Source organism: Lemur catta, chromosome 5 (assembly GCF_020740605.2).
Source record: "Lemur catta isolate mLemCat1 chromosome 5, mLemCat1.pri, whole genome shotgun sequence".
In the NCBI taxonomy this organism is placed as follows: domain Eukaryota; kingdom Metazoa; phylum Chordata; class Mammalia; order Primates; family Lemuridae; genus Lemur; species Lemur catta.
In genome coordinates this window covers 31027267-31043596 of record NC_059132.1, presented here as the reverse complement: position 1 = coordinate 31043596, position 16330 = coordinate 31027267, and the positions used below count along the sequence as shown (strand labels likewise).

Sequence of the window (16330 nt, the reverse complement as noted above, 5' to 3'; positions counted from 1 at the left end):
CAAACTGGGATGTGAAAGGCACTAACTCATACCTCATATCTTCAAGCAGTTAACGCCATTTCATAAAGCACTTCTTAAATCATCTGCAAGTAAGCCTCTAGCTCTCTCAATAATTAGAAACTGGGAAGAATTATATGAATTCAGAAATAAACATTTTAAAAAACCAAGTTATTGGACATTCTCCTTAACTGTATGAACATAAGAATATGTCTTTTGTTCTCAGTGTCAAGAGGATGAATACTCCATAAAAAATAGCTAAAATATATACATTTCAAAGGTATTTTTCTCTGTGAGCAAACATGTAGCTCTAAAACAACTAGGTCTCTCTGCTCTACAGAGACTGGCACTGTAACTCCAAACCTAAGAGACAGGTGTTTCTTTCATACTTCCCTTTGGTTTCAAGGAATAATATATAGCTTAATTCTCCAAAGCTAATACCTCACACCTTCCATCTGTGCTTTTCATCTGGACTAAGTCATTCAGACATTATTACACACAGATGAGAAACTAGGAAGTCTTTTGTTTCTTCAAATCCTACCTATTCTTAGTTTCTACCTTCACTCTGTTTCCCACTTGTATTCTGAGCTTCATTCTACTTTCAATCTCAACCTCTTAAAACCCAGATGCCAAAGAAATCTTTCTTATGTCACCTATCCCACACTGATCTCCCATTTCCCAGAATCCCCAAAGTCATTGACTATTATTGCTTGTATCCACAACACACCCCTTAACACAATATTCACATATTATCACTTTGGCATTTCTGACTCTACACCTGGTAAGACTGAGCTTAGTCTTTATAGAACCTGAAAAAATGAACAAGCACTAACCTGATTCTCTGCCATCATTTACCTTTGTAGACAATCTGAAACATACCAACCCAAAAATCTCACTCTTGTTCTCCACTTTCTAGGTGCCTTCAAGCTGGAAACTCAGGCCTTATCTTTAGACATTTTTTTATATTAAGAAGTGTTGCTACTAAGTACACTGTGGTAAAGCGATGTGCATGTTGTAGGTACTCAGATTATCTATGAGACTAAAAAAAGAACTCCAGTTTTTGATTTGGACCTTACCCTTCCTAATAATTTCAAAATATCCAGAAGAACGAAGTAATTTAATGGAGGAAAGTAAAAAAAAATAAATTAAATGTTCAGGGGTCTCCTTTTCCATTTGTTTGGTTCAAATCAATACCTTTAGACTTCAATATTACCTGAAAGTAGGCTGAGTTCACAATTTACACAACCATCATTACTTACTTAGAGCATAAAAAAAGGTACCTAAAGTCTGAAGAAGATGCCAAGAGAAGGCAAAGTCCATCATTCTGTTCTCATCTTTCCCCTAAACACATACCCAAGCTAAATCTAGTCTGGAAATTAAGACATACACAAAAAGCACAAATGTAAAATGATACATGCACTTGTTAATGAAGTTGACAAAAAATGCTAACAGAATTCAGACAAAAGATCAAAGGGAACTAAATCTGTCTAAACAGATATTGTGAAAATGGTCTGCTGCCCATTAGGTCCTAAAGGATGGATATTTTGATAGGGAAGGCAGAAAATGGCATACCAGGCAGGTATAAGAATAAACTATTTTGAACCATGGGCTCCTACAGCGGGAAGAGTCAAAGTGGCATAGTTTGAGACTGTATTATGGATTCTTGAATGCTGAGCTAAAGAGCTTTATATTCTGTAAATAACTGGAGGAATTATCAGTAGGGTTTGTGGCCAAGATACAATTAAAATCAGTATTTTAGCATTAAGTCTTGGTATCAGTATACAACATAGAAATAGAAGAGTAGGGGAAAGAGTGATAATGACATGGGGACCAATTAGTGTTATATTATAGCTGGAGATTTCAAGCTAGGGATTTTCTTTTCTCTGAGAAATCTCTTCATGAAGATGAAAATATCTGAGAAAAGAAATAAAATAACTGAAATGAAATATTTAAGTATTGTATGAGATCTAGGAACTTCCCAGAATAGTAAATCGGTATAATAATTATAATACACAGTTCAGATTAAAGTACCCAAATATGTGTTGGTTCTATCACTATGACTAGGACAAAAATAATAGCAATAGTTTAATTATTTCTTTAATGTAGAGTCCCCCCTTCAGACTATCAGCCTGATAGGGGCAGTCACTGTTTATCTTGTTCATAACCCTGTATTCTCCAGCATTCAATGACTTATACGTAGGAAATTCTAAAAACCTTTGCTGAATGAAAGAACAAAAAGCCGTTAGAGGCTGTAACAGGCTATGGAGTGCTTGATTTGGCAGATGAGGAAAACAAAACAAGGAATGCAAAACACTCCCTGTACTCAAAGAATAAAGTTATCAGGAAGCATCTACTCTACTCATCTTTGATACATGTAAGCCAAATAATTATAAAATTTTAAATGTGACAGTTTTAACAAAGATAAATACAATTCCTATGCTATTTATCTTCTCATCTTTGTTATTAATGTCAGTCTTCAATGAACTAAAAAGTATCAATATTAAATCAGTGCTAAAATACATCCAATTTTCATAGCATCTACAAGACATACTCTTCTCAAGACATTATCTCTCAAACTTAGACTCTTGCCAAATCCATCACCAACCAACCTTCATGTTCCTTTTTATGGGGTTAGAAAATAAGAACTTTGGTCTAGCACAGTCTTGCTAAACTCTAACAACCAGCCCAAATTCACCCTTTAGGATGCTATTGCTAACAGTTGTAGCTACTCTGCTTCCTTTTCTCTGAATTCCTTTTAATGTTCCTATACATTAATACTTCTGTGTGCCATTCTTAACAGTATTTGCCACTCATTATAGAGATATATTCTCAAAATCATAGATACCTTTTCTTCCCACATATCCCTTCTCAGAATGTTTTAAATGCACAAAATAAAATACACATCATAAAGGAAACCAATTATAGTGAAATTCATCTAACATAAAATTACTTTCAAAAAATCTATTTTGGGATATAGTATCTTAATATGCATATTCTCCTTATTAATGCATTAAATAATATGATACAGGGATAGGTTTTAAGTGCTACAGTTTGGAAGTACTAATGAGTATAAACCACATTTTAAGATATTGGCAACAATAATGTGATGTAAAAATATCTGTGATTTCTATTGGTAACAAAGTGCAGGTTCTGCTAAAACTAATGGAGGTTTTTGCTTACACTTATAAAAAAAAATGCCAGATTTTAGAGGTTCGTGAAAATAAAGATGTAATTTTTTTTACCTGTCCAAGTTCACAGATCTCATGAGAGGTGGGGTAGGGGGGATATCGCTGGACCAAGTTAAGACCTCCTTCTCTAAACTAACTTTTGAGGTAAACACACCTAAAATTTGAAAATTATGTGGATGATTTTTAAAATAGCTTTATTGAGATAATTTACCTACATGAAGCTTGACCTGTTTAAAGTGTACAATTTGGTTTTTGGTATATGTACAGAGTTTTGCAACCTGTTCTGTTGCCCAGGTAGAGTGCAGTGGCATCAGCCTAGCTCACAGCAACCTCAAACTCCTGGGCTCAAGTGATCCTCTTGCCTCAGCCTCCCGAGTAGCTCAGACTACAGGTGTACACCACCACACCTGGAAAATTTTTACTATTTTTAGTAGAGACAGCCTCTTACTCTTGCTCAGGCTGGTCTGGAACTCCTGAGCTCAAGCAATCCTCCCACCTCAGCCTCCCAGAATGCTAGGATTATAGGCGTAAGCCACCTCACCTGGCCAGAAGGACCTCTTGAGCCCAGGAGTCTGAGGCTGCAGTGAGCTATGATCCTGCCACTGTACTCTAGCCTAGGCTACCTCTAAAAATAAAAAAACAAACAAACAAGTAAAATAAAAAGTGGTCAAGGAAACCAGCAGTTGGGTTTAAGAACAAGAAACCAGCTAAGTTGACAGTATGTATATGTAATAGTACCAAGAATACTGGATCAGCAGCCAGAAAGGATTCTAGTTCTGGCTTTGTCATTTTCTTGCTTTATGACTGTGTAAGTTGTCACTGGTCAAAGATTTTTTTTTTCTTTTCTTTTGAGACAGGGTCTTGTTCTGTTGCCCAAGCTAGAGTTCAGTGGTGTCATTATAGCTCACTGCAACCTCAAACTCCTAGGCTCCAGTGATACGCCTGCATCAGCCTCTCCTGTAGCTGAGACTACAGGTGCATGACACCATGCCTGGCTAACTTGTTTTCTGTTTTTTCAGAGAGAAGATCATATTTTGTTGCCCAGGCTGGTCTTGAACTCCTGGCCTTAAGCGATCCTCCCGCTTTGGCCTCCCAAAGTGCTGTGATTGATTACAAGCATGAGCCACTTCACCTAGCCAAAGATTTTTATTAACCGTCTCTACCTATCAAGAGGTGGTGTGGTAATTATGAGATAAGTCTATGTAAAAACATTTGGTAAATTACAAAGCATTACACAAATGAGGGATTATTACTTTTACTACAAAAAGCAGTAGCGCAATAATTATAAAATGTCAACCAGCAAGACAATAGCATTTCCTAAAATAGCCACAGCAATCTCAGCAAAATTCACTCACTACCATCAATAGCTCAATACAATGGAGTACCAAAACCTTAGCACAGAATTCCTCAAAGTGTGGTTCTCTGGTCTTTAGCAGAAATTACTTTGTGTACTTGTAAAAAATACAGCTCTTGGGCCCCATTCCAGAACTGGTCAAATGGAAATCTAGGGGTAAGGTGGTGTAACCTGCATTTTTAACAAGCTCTGTAGGTACTTATTATACATGGTCAAAGTTTCAAAAATGCTGACTTTGCAGGGTTCACATGAATAGGGCCTTAATGGGGTACTAGTTGACCTGACAAATCAAGGCAATCTCTGAATGCTTTGAGGTACTATTTGAGGTTCATACTCAGTACACTATCCCCTTGATGTTAAAGGAAACATTCATGTCCTTGTAAAAGTTGAGACTTAGATATCTTTCCTCCTAATTTTCCGAAAGAGACAAATTTCCAGCTATATGCCATGCTCATGGCAGATGCTCAAAAAGAAACTAAACCTCACAAAATTTTTGTCTGTTCACTGAAATGTAACAGTATCTTAAACTTTGCCTGGCACAAAGAAATGCTTGTTATCCTCTACAAGGTACCATACAAAGTGTTATGAAGTATGTTAAGATGTTAAGACAAGTCTCAAACCATCAGACCTTTCATTTGAAGAATAGAAACTAACAACATCCACTTCTATAAGAGAGATACAAAGTATTAATATTATGGAGGTTCACAAGTAGAACACTAGGATTTCAGTAAGTGGAGCTTGGTCAAATTTCAATCAAGGGAGAACAGCAAAACACAAAACAAAACCCAATCTGAATAGTAAAGATCATAGTGAAAAAAATGAAAAAGGAAAAAAACGATAGTCCCCTAAAAGTATGAACTTTAATTAGAAGAATTTCATTATTTCAGTTGTTACTAAGGACAATGTATTAGACATCTCTAATACAATTAAGACTTCGAAAATATGGGACTTAAAATCTATAAAAATTTCATCCTACTACTTTCCAACAAAGTAGCTTTAAATCCGATCTCATACTCCCCTTTTCATAAAAGCCACCAAGAAAGAGGGCAGAATGCTTTGACAGTATAGGGAAATGTAATAGGTAAGTACAGTACTTAGAGCAGGTTTCAGAGGAGCTGAAATACAGGACAACTTCAATTTCAGAAGGTTTATACGCAAATCTCTCCACTGTACATTTAATGATGGCACAAGTGAAACATGGATGATTTACACTATGTATACTTGATTTATACTATGTTTACTTCAGCCACTGTCACTCTCATCATCTTCTCTTTAAAAAAATCCCTCTTCAGTACAACAGTTGCTGTAAGAAGCAACTTCCTGATGTTCCTGAAATAGAATCAAAAAAATTCCAAATGGCCAACACCATTAATGGATGCTAACAGATACTTAAGCTGATGAACATCCACAATAGTAAGCCTTTACTGTGAAGTTAATGGACATTAGCTTTTAATGATAAATTATTATCTTTACACTGGCATTCAAAGCTAAATGAACTAGTGCAGCCCGGTTTCCATTTGTAAATTGGTGGCCAGCTAGTGGGTTCAGTGATACTTAAAACAGTAAGTACCACAAGAGATGGTGAATACTCACACTGTGAACTAAAGAACTGAACCATACATGCTCAGGTACTTCTAAAATTCAATAAAAATGTATAGTAACCATAACCTTCTGCAGGATTTCATTAAAAAAAGTAAATGTATATAGATACAATAAAAGCAGAATTTCATTATTCAGTGCCTTCTTTATACCCAGTACTATGGTAAGGAACACAAAGATGCCTCTGTCAGCAAGACAGTTCTTTCCCTCAAGGACTTTCCAGAATGCATTCTTGTAGGTATGCACCTTAAACATATGAAGAGGTAAATTGTTTCACCTATCGATTTAGATACTTTTCAGAAATCAAAGAATTTGATTGTACAGGATTACAGTGCACTTTCCAGTACCATGCTGCCTAATACAGGATTTCTTGAATTAACCTCCTAATTCATAGGAGGAAGTGTGTAAATTAAGAATACAGCTTTATCACAGTTGTAGTTCTAGGAAAAGATGGAGGTTGATGGGGGTGGGCAGGGAGGCAACAATTATTAATCCCCAAAATATGATATAGTACAATGGTTCCTGAACTTTGCTGCACATCAGAATCATCTGGGAAGCTTTTAAAAATCATGATATCTAGGTTGTACCCCAAACTAGTTAAATCAAAATATATGAGGTTAGCAGTTACGTGTCATATTGCTCTAAAGATTCCCATGTTGGCTGGACACGGTGGATCACGTTTATGATCCCAGCACTTTGGGAGGATTGCTTGAAGTCAGGAGTTCCACACCAGCCTGGGCAATACAATAGGACCCCACCTCTACAAAAAATAATTTTAAAAAATTAGCCAGGCATGGTGGCATGCACCTGTACTCCTTGCTACTCACAAGGCTGAGCCAGGAGGATCTCTCGAGCCTGGGAGTTGGAGGTTGCAGTGAGTTGTGATCACACCACTGCACTCCAGCCAGGGCGACAAAACAAAATATCCCCATGTCATTCCACTGTGCGGCAGAAGTTGGGAACTATTGGTAGAGTTGAAAGACATAGTAAGATCTGTTCAAATCACACATCAGCTGTGTGACATCAGGCAAATTAACCATTTCAACTCACACACTTTACATGAAACTCCACCTTATAGGATTGTTGTAATTGAAACTGAGTACAATGCCTAGGTAATACCAGACTCTTGCATGCAGAGGGGAAAACGTTTAGTCAATTGTTCCCTTGTTTCAATAGTAGTTGTCAATGTTATGAATAAATAAAAGGCAATTACACCTTAAAGTTATAAAAGGCAATTACACCTTAAAGTTAGAACAAATTACTGCATCAGAGAAAAGAGGCATCCTTTATCCTACTGATTCTATCAATTTATACAATGCATGTAAAAACTCTTAAGACCTAGTTGATCTTACAGAAGCCTTTTATAAATGAAAATTAGCGTTACAAATTGTAGAATTCATTCTAGGTTCAAATCTAGATGGCATTACAGGCAGAACCCTAACTCTGTCAATACAATGCTTTTTCCATTTCCCTTTATATTGAGGATCAGAATGTACTCTCTTCAGTTAAACCTTTTTATACAGCACTTCCAAAGTCCCCATTAAAACAGCCACAACATAACCCCCAACTGACCTCTCACAGACAGGAAAAAGCAGTACTCTAGTTCTTCGAAGGAGAATAACGTAAAGATACCACCACCACCTGATTATTTTGTCAGGTATATTCCATAGTGCACTTCATGGTGATAAACAGACTATTAACTTGTAGTCTTGCATATGGGTAAATCAACATTAAATTCAGAAGAAATGTGTAACTATGATCCAAAAGACTAACTTTTTAAAAAATAAAACTAATTTCCTGATCCTCAGAAAGTGTGAGATAATAAATATTTATTGTTCTAAACCATGAAAAAAATAAAAAAATAACAGATAAAAAAATAAAACTAATGTCACAGAATGTAGCATACTAAGAATTAGCAGTGTCTGTGTGTATATAAATAAAAATCAACTATCTCAATGGGGTGTGGGCTACACCTTTGTATGCATCTGTCAAAACTGTTCCAACCACACATTAAGGTCTGTGCCATTTCACTGTATGAAAATTACACTTCAGTTTTTAAAAATCCTATTAAGACATGCATTAATTAGTTCATGCTATGTTAATACTGGTCATTCAAAATTTAAGAGCCATCTGAGATTGCATTAGAAACAGAAACGGTAACCAAAAAAATCATCATTTTAACAAGGTTCTCATTCATTGAAAGCTGTAAAGGCATTCAAATAACCTCATAAAAACTTCCGTTAAACTCAAGGACTAATTTTAGAACATTTGCTCCAAATTCTAGTTTTTTAAAAATAGAATTCTTGATGGTAAAGTTATTTACTAAACATTAACAGATCGTGAGAAAACCAAGACTTAATGATATTTAGGTACAGCTTAAATATGCTTTGGAACCAAATGATGTAGCTCTAAAAATGTCTAAAGCCAAACACATAAAACCCATATACTTTACATGGGCTCACAAGTACTTACTCCAAATTAATAATTTCCAACAAAAGTTTTTATATTGCAATCCACGGATTCAAAAAGAATAACAACGTGAATTATAAGCATCTAGTTAAATACACAAATAATAGATTACTTACACTTATAAAAAAGCTTTTCAGCTTCTCTAAGGCCAAGTGAGGGGGCAAAGGATAGCTCTCCAACATCAAATGGAAAAGGTACGATTTGACCTTGACATAAATATGATAATGGCTCTCAGGAGGACCGGGAGTCAGGAGACTCTAGTAACTCCTGAGATTTAAACATTCTAATTTGTATGATTGCCTCTATTAGGTTTCATCCAGCTCAAACATGCTAACTAGCATTATTCCATTAGCCAATATAAAGCATCTCTAGTATACCATGGAGTCAGTTACCCTTTGAGTTAAAAATCACATTTCTCTAGGAGTAATCTGTTAAGTTATCTTAATGAAGATATACCTAGCGCCGCTATCACCTTTGTTCTCTGACAACAGCCATTACAATCTTATTCACAGGATATTCACTCAGTGCCAAAAAGATTAATATTTAAGCTGCTTTTAACAGTGAAGAGTAAGGATTAACTAGTACTTTATAAATATCTTCTAGAATATTTGACAGAGAGCAAAAAAAGCGATTAAAAAAAATTAGCCAACTGTGGTGGCCCTGTGTTCCCAGCTGCGTGGGAGGCTGAGGCAGGGGGATGGCCTGAGCCCAGGAGTTTGAGGCTACAATGTACTATGATCACACCATGAATAGCCACTCCACTCCAGCCTGGGCAACAGAGGGCAACCTGGTCTCTTCAAAATTTCCTTGCCCTCTTCTCACTTTCTTTATACATGATTTCCCTTTCTTCTGATTTGTCACTCTATAGTTTACCTGAAAGAGATGACATTTCTAGGTCTTCTGTGGTACTTCATTCCTAAAATAACATTCAAAGGTAAGATCTAGCCATATCATCGAAATGATGAAATGCTTTCTACCTACTATCCTCGGTGACTTTAGTAGTGAACCCTTGTTCAAACAAAAGCCTACCCAAATGCTCAGCATGCAAAAGCAAATGGAAATGAATATTTTTCTGGTAAAAGGGTAGGAAGCCCTAAATCTTTCTGTTCAGCACTCTCCTTTCCTATCCCAACCAAGTTAGAAAATTAACTTATTAAAATCTTCTTTTTATTTTATAGATGAGGAAACTGACAGACCCATAGAGGTTAAGGGGCTGAGTGACTCTACATCACCCAGTCAATATCACATAGCAGATCTAGAACTCAAACCTCTAACATCTTACTGTCTACTTAAGAACTTTTCAGTATATCATAATTGTTTCTTTAGAGAACACGTTAATTCAATCCAGAGTGGCACAAAGACAAGGAGGGTTGTAACAGAAACAGTACAGTTGACCCCTGAGCAACACAAGTTTCAACTGTGCAGGTCTACTTACATATGGATTTTCTTCTACCTCTCCCACCCCTCAAACAGCAAGACCAATCCCTCTTCCTCAGCCTATTCAATGTGAAGATAATGAGGATGAAGACCTTTATGATGATCTATTGCCACTTACTTAATACTAAATATATTTTTTCTTCCTTACAATTTTCTTAGTAACATTTTCTTTTCTCTAGCTTACTTTATTGTAAGAATACAGTATATAATACCTACAGTATACTAAATATATGTTAATCTATTGTTTATGTTATCAGTAAGGCTTCTGGTCCGTCAACAGTAGGCTATTAGTAGTTAAGTTTTGGGGCAGCCAAAAGTTATACATGAATTTTCAACTGGGTAGATGTCAGTTGGTGCCTCAATCCCTCGTTGTTTAAGCATCAATCATAATTTTAAGTGAGCTCTCAGATGTCAATTCACAAGGTTCAAGGATTTAGTTTCTCAAAATATCAAGAGGCTGGATGCCATTCTCCCATTCTTGCTTTTTACACTGGATGCTATGCTCCTACTTAATAGGTAAGGAACTGATTAGGCAGGTCAGCTATGTAGGCCAGGTAATTTTCAGCCCTTGTTTTAGGATACCCCGAAGTATCTTAAAGCAAATTCTTTACAGAGTTTCCTAATAGGAACTTTGAATTTGAGAAGGGGCAGAGAGGAAATGTGTGTATGAAGGGTAAATGCCGCAAAATCTAAATTTTTAAAATTAGTGCCAACACTTCTAAACAATGGATAACACATAAACTGTATTATTTAATCTAGGTAAAACTAAACAGCCAACCTAATTCAATATTTACCAAGTAAATATTAAGTATATACTACGTATAAGTGATATAGAAATAGTGGGGAACTGAGAGGATGGGAAGATGTTGCCACCCAAATAAAGAACACTTATGTTAATCTGTCTTATCCTTTAAACTTCAGTGGAAAAATCTTTTTTCCACACTTTACTCTAAAAACCAACAAACCACTTTTGTTTCTATGTACCTGAACCTACCATTCCTAAAACAAATTTACCCTTTCCTCACCCTCATTCAATTACTATATTCTGCCTTAGAGACTACTCCCCAAAGCCACACTCTATTCTTGGATGCCCTCCCCAACCAGTTCACCAAGCTTTTTCCCTAGAGCCAGATCCTGAAATCCCATCTCCTCTCCCAGGAAGCCTTAATTTGAAAGCCAGGTTAATCTCTTTAGCCCCACCCAGACAGTTTATAACTACCATAACTCTCTCTGCATTCAGTATCTTATAATAGGCACCTATTATGCTACCTACCTCCAAGTTAATTTCATTTATTCATGTGCTTATTCAGTACATTACTCATCGCCCTTATTGGTGTGTATCAGGTCTTCAATAAAAGCCACCAGATAAAAGGGCATGTACTTAACTTGGGTTTAACACTGAAAATGGCAGATGCTTAATGCTTTTTGGAAATGATCTCAAATACATTAAATTCAACCTGATTTGTGAAATCTATAAAATCTCCCAACATGGATGAATCTCAAAAACATTATGCTAAGAGAGATGCCAGACACAAATGACTCCATAGTGTACGATTCCATTATATGAAATTCTAGGAAAAATGACAGTGATGGAAACCAAATCCACACACAGTAGGGTTTTTTTTAAGGGATGGGAATCATTTGAAATCCCAAATCTGGATCTTCCCAGATTTCACATTAATCTTTACTTCATAAATTTGGAATTTTCTTCCAAAACATTTACTTGATCACTTATGACCAATAGTACATTTTATCATTCCATTTCTCCACTAAAAATGTCCACCAACATTGGAATTTTCTTAAAAGATAGTTTTATTTTGACTGTTTCCACATCAGAACTAATGTATGCAATCCAGTTCTTAATTCAAGACTTGAAAATTACAAACTGTAGTAGAAAAAGAACCTACAATAAATGCCATTCAATTCTTAACTATTCTGAATCTTTTTTGCAAATGTTATTTCTGGAAAATGGCTGGGTTTTAAACTATATCTTAGTCTCTGTGCTAAGAAGCTCTTTAATCTCAGAAATCAAAAAATTAAAAAGTCAACCATTTGAGAGAACATAATGTCCTTATCTGGTCATCTTTTATCCTGATTACTATTACTACTTGCATTTACCAATATCCCATTTCAAAAGAGGCTCTAATTTCCCTGATGTTAAGTTTTACTGACAAAAAAACTCAACAGGTTAAAATTACTTACGAAACTGTGGTTAAGTGATTAAGCCTTCTTTTAACACAACTGGTACTGAGTAAATTTCAACACAGTTGGTGCTACTCAAACTGCCTTTGTCATTACCTATAAAAATTTAGTACAGACCGAACTGTACCAAACATTACAAATAATAAAAGCTTAGAGTAATCAACACCTTTAAGAGGAACAGGAAAGATTTTCCATAGTATAACAATTTCGTGTCGCATCTGGTGCAGAGATCACAAACATATTGTCATCATGCTATCTCCTTCCTAGAACCCCACCGCCTCCTGCAGCTTTATTCTTGGGTTTTCAAAGGTATAATCCATTCAGAGTTACTAAAGGAGAATCAAGGAAGCATAATTTCTGAACCCTGAGAAAAGGGCAGGAATATGGGGTTGAGTCACGTCGTTCCGCCATTTTCTAAGCGGAGGAGGAAGACATGTTGGAACAAAAACACAACAAAAGAGCAGCCATTTCCCAAGCCAGCTCCAATAGCAACCCGAACTGGCTCAGCCCGGTCACTTCGGTACCCGCAAATCCACTTCACTGGACAAACCTAAAAACATCAGAGGTGCCGCCGTAAGGAAAACAGCAGCCAACCTTTCCGCGTAGGGACCAAAGATGACCTGCATACCTTACTGCAAAGGAAAGCCTCGGGAAGAGGAAGAATGACGGAAGCTAAATGGAGCAGAGTGTAATAAACTGAAATTGTAAACTAAGCTGGTAAACTAAAATTTCCTCAGCGATCGCAGTAACTTACGGTTCACAGTAAACCAGCAGTTACAGGGAACCCAGGGAACTCAAATACCAAGACCCGGATCCAGCAAGTCCCACTACCTGCCTCTACCCATTTCCCCATTCCATTCTTCCCTCAGCGGATTGCTACATGCTTATGGGTTCTTACCGTATGTGGGGGATGCCAACCCCACCTTGAAGAATCTTATAGAGTTTGCTCTCGTACAGCAACTGGGGATGCCTGGCCTTCTGAGATTCTAGCTTCACTGCCACTTCCTGCAGGGGAAAGAGGGGATGATGGCATCAACATCCCTATGGATTCAATGTCACTTGGGAAAGGAGGGAGACATTAACAAAGCTCCAGGTCGCGACTGCAAGAAGAGAAAGGCTGGGAAGAAGAAGCTGTCTTTGTAATTATAAAAACGAGACAAACAGCCTCAAAGGCCTCTTCAGGGGGTAGTGACGAAATCGGTACGTCCAAAGTGCAGGAAAATTATTCACCCAAAGAAAAGAAACCACCTCTGAATGTAATGAGAAGTTTTGAAGGAACTAGGTGATCGGAAACTGCTCTAATTGGAACAAGAACCCCAGTGGAATTAAGTATTAGAAAAGCAAAAACATGGGAAATCACAGAAATATGATTTTGCTGTTTCCACCTTAAACAACAGTTAAAAAAAAGTTCGACCAAGGGACATGTTTAACAAGCTGGGAAACGAGTACACCCAACCTTTCTATCGAGTTCTTTCCCTTTTAGGGCAAGAGAGCGGGGGAGGTTCCCAAGCCAGGCAACCCGGCTCTCCGCGCTCCCCGGTGCGTGCGTGCGGTGGGAACAGGCCCGAGCAGTCTGGGGGTTGGGGGTGAGGACAGGCGCAACGTTATGGGGAACCCCCCCACCCCGGTGGTTACCTCGCCGTTGGTGATGTTGATCGCCAGATAAATGTCCCCGAAGGAGCCAGACCCGATCTTCCGTACCAGTTTATATTTCCCTCCGACAATGAATTCGGCCTTGGAGCCGCTGCTGCTCGCCATCCTGAGAGACGAAGATGGAGGCCGGGGCCGAGCCCCGACACCTCTGAGGGGAGGATGGAGGCCTCTGGGGCTCGTCCACGGGGCAAGGCTGCGGAGCGCGGCAGGAGACGGAACACGGAGGCCTTCCCCGGCGCTATAGTGCCAGAGTCAGTCAAGGGGAAACTGATCACAACCGCTCAGTCGGGTTTCTTTTCGCCAGGCCGCAGTTTGTGAGGCGTTCTCGCGGTCACCAGGCCAGGCCACTTGTTTCTGGGCGGCCGCCGCTGCCTCGCCCTCGCGGCGACGTTGCGGGCTGGAAAAGGGGCGCGGTGAGTTAGGGCGGCGATACAGTTGCCACCACTGCCGCCGGCTCCGGCCCGGAGGGACCTCTGTCACTCCGCTGACGCCGCCGCCATCTTGTTACTCCCGCTCCAGCCAACACAAAATGCCCCCAGTCCCCGGGAGCCGCTTCTTCACGGCGCAGAGCACTCTGGGAAAAGGATCTCGAGCGCCGGCCGGGAAGGATCGGCAGCAGGAGGGAGGGCGGAACCGGATCCGTGAGAGCGGCGGCCCACGCTGCGACCGACACCTCGTCACCGCCCGGCTGCGCATGAGCGTTGCCACCCCTTGCTGACTGCGCAGGCGTGCCTCGGCCTGTCCTCGCCCCGCCCCGGGCTCTCTTCCACTTCCGGTCGGCAGGGGTTCGGCTGACGCTTTACACACCTCAAACCTGCCCAGTCTCCGTGTGACTGAACGGCCCCGGGGCCTCGAAAGCCTGTTAGAGAGGAGTCACCTTCATTTTTCGTGGCAGATGGAAGCTTCAGGCTTCCTTGGGTGTTGGGTATTGACCTTTGCTCTCTGTTTGAGGTGGTTTTTAACCTTTGATGTTTTTTCAGGCCACTCCCCGGGACCGGCCTATTCCAGCTCAGTTTCTGTTTGGAAAGAGCCTGTCGCCTCTGGTGGAAAGGAAGAGAAAAGCAGCCTAGGACCGGCTGGATTTGAGGGACCTGTTCAGGCCTCTCGGTTTTAGCAGAGCCTAGAAGATTTCTGCCCCCTACAGAGTGGTGGAGATCCTCTCTTGTACAGGAGGAGGGAGAAGGGGAAAGCAAGAATTACTCCCTTGCCCTCTGTCTTTGCGTTGTTGCCCCACACATACATTGGATATTCAAGAAGAAACTTAATATCTGATTCATAATGCATATTAGTAATAGGTGGAATCACCAGAAAATAAAGTTGACAACAGTGAAAAAACTGCACATAGTAAAAGTTGTTACAGCTCCCCGCAAAAACCGACGAACAATCATATTTTGGTCACGTTGAAAGCCGCAGTATTGATCCAAACAGGGTAGAAGTAACTTACAAAACAAAATTAACAACGTTTAAAACTTTACACGGTAAATTTTCTTTTTGCTAAAAATTGATGAAAGAATCAAATCTTTACCACATTTTATTTTACAGAATTTGACCTGGGAAAGTTGGGCTCAGTAAGAATGTTCACAAAAGAAAACTCTATGGTTGATGCTATCATCTGTAATTTGAGTCAAACCTCAGTTGTAAAAATTTGAACAAAATCCACCCTAAATAAGTTCATTAAAATAGAAATAGAAAAACTGTGAAGAGTTTTAACTGCAACTTTGAAAGTTGATCAAGCAATTTGTAATAGGGTTCGTTCTGGAAGATACCTTGACTGAACACAGGGAAAGAGACTTTCTCTAAGGTTTAGTACAAAGTTTTTTGAGGCACAACCAGAATCCAGGGAACCTAACTCTCAAATCAGCGCTATTGGACATCATTCTCCTTTGATGACTCTAAGGCATGTTTTGGTCAACTTAAAAGCCTCTGCTGTTAGATTCTGGTCTACAATTTTTTTTTAAAGCCAAGTTTAAGCATCTTGAGTTTTCCAGGCATTGCTACCATTCTGCTGATTTCCTCTCGCAGTCACCCTAAATTTAATGGATTCCTCATCTTGAGGAGTTCCCCATAAGTGGGTGGGGTATACCTTTAAAGGGATTTTTGGGTGTAGTAATACGAAAGCCTAATTGTGGAGGTGGGTAGGGGTGGACATGTAGTGAACTAAATCAGTGATTCGCAAAAGCCTGTGTAGGGATTGGTGCAAGTCTCTAACATAGTTTTCCATAAAGAAGTTAAAAAAATAAGGCGGGGCGTGGTGGCTCACGCTTGCAATTCTAGCACTCTAGGAGACTGAGGCCGGAAGATCGCTTGAGGTCAGGACTTAGAGACCCCATCTCTACTAAAAATAGAAAAAATTAGCTGAGCATGGTAGTGTGAGCCTGTAGTCCCAGCTTATTGGAAGGCTGAGGCAGGAGGATTGCTTGAGCCCAGGAGT

General features: G+C 39.1%; 1 protein-coding gene across 8 annotated transcripts in view; it reads right to left on the bottom strand.

The window, feature by feature from the left end:
- The window catches only part of CSNK1A1 (casein kinase 1 alpha 1), a 44112-nt gene extending 29499 nt beyond the window's left edge, over positions 1 to 14613 (bottom strand). For all 8 annotated transcript variants that reach the window (XR_006735158.1, XR_006735159.1, XM_045551402.1 and 5 more), the window contains exons 1-2: positions 13882 to 14613; positions 13145 to 13251 (exon numbers count right to left, since the gene is read on the bottom strand). Coding sequence is in view for 6 of the 8 variants with exons in the window: in XM_045551402.1 (XP_045407358.1) it covers positions 13145 to 13251; positions 13882 to 14004 (230 nt within the window). In the remaining 2 variants the exon portion in view is untranslated. The remainder of the gene's footprint in view (positions 1 to 13144; positions 13252 to 13881) is intronic.
- Between the last annotated feature and the right edge of the window lie 1717 nt (positions 14614 to 16330).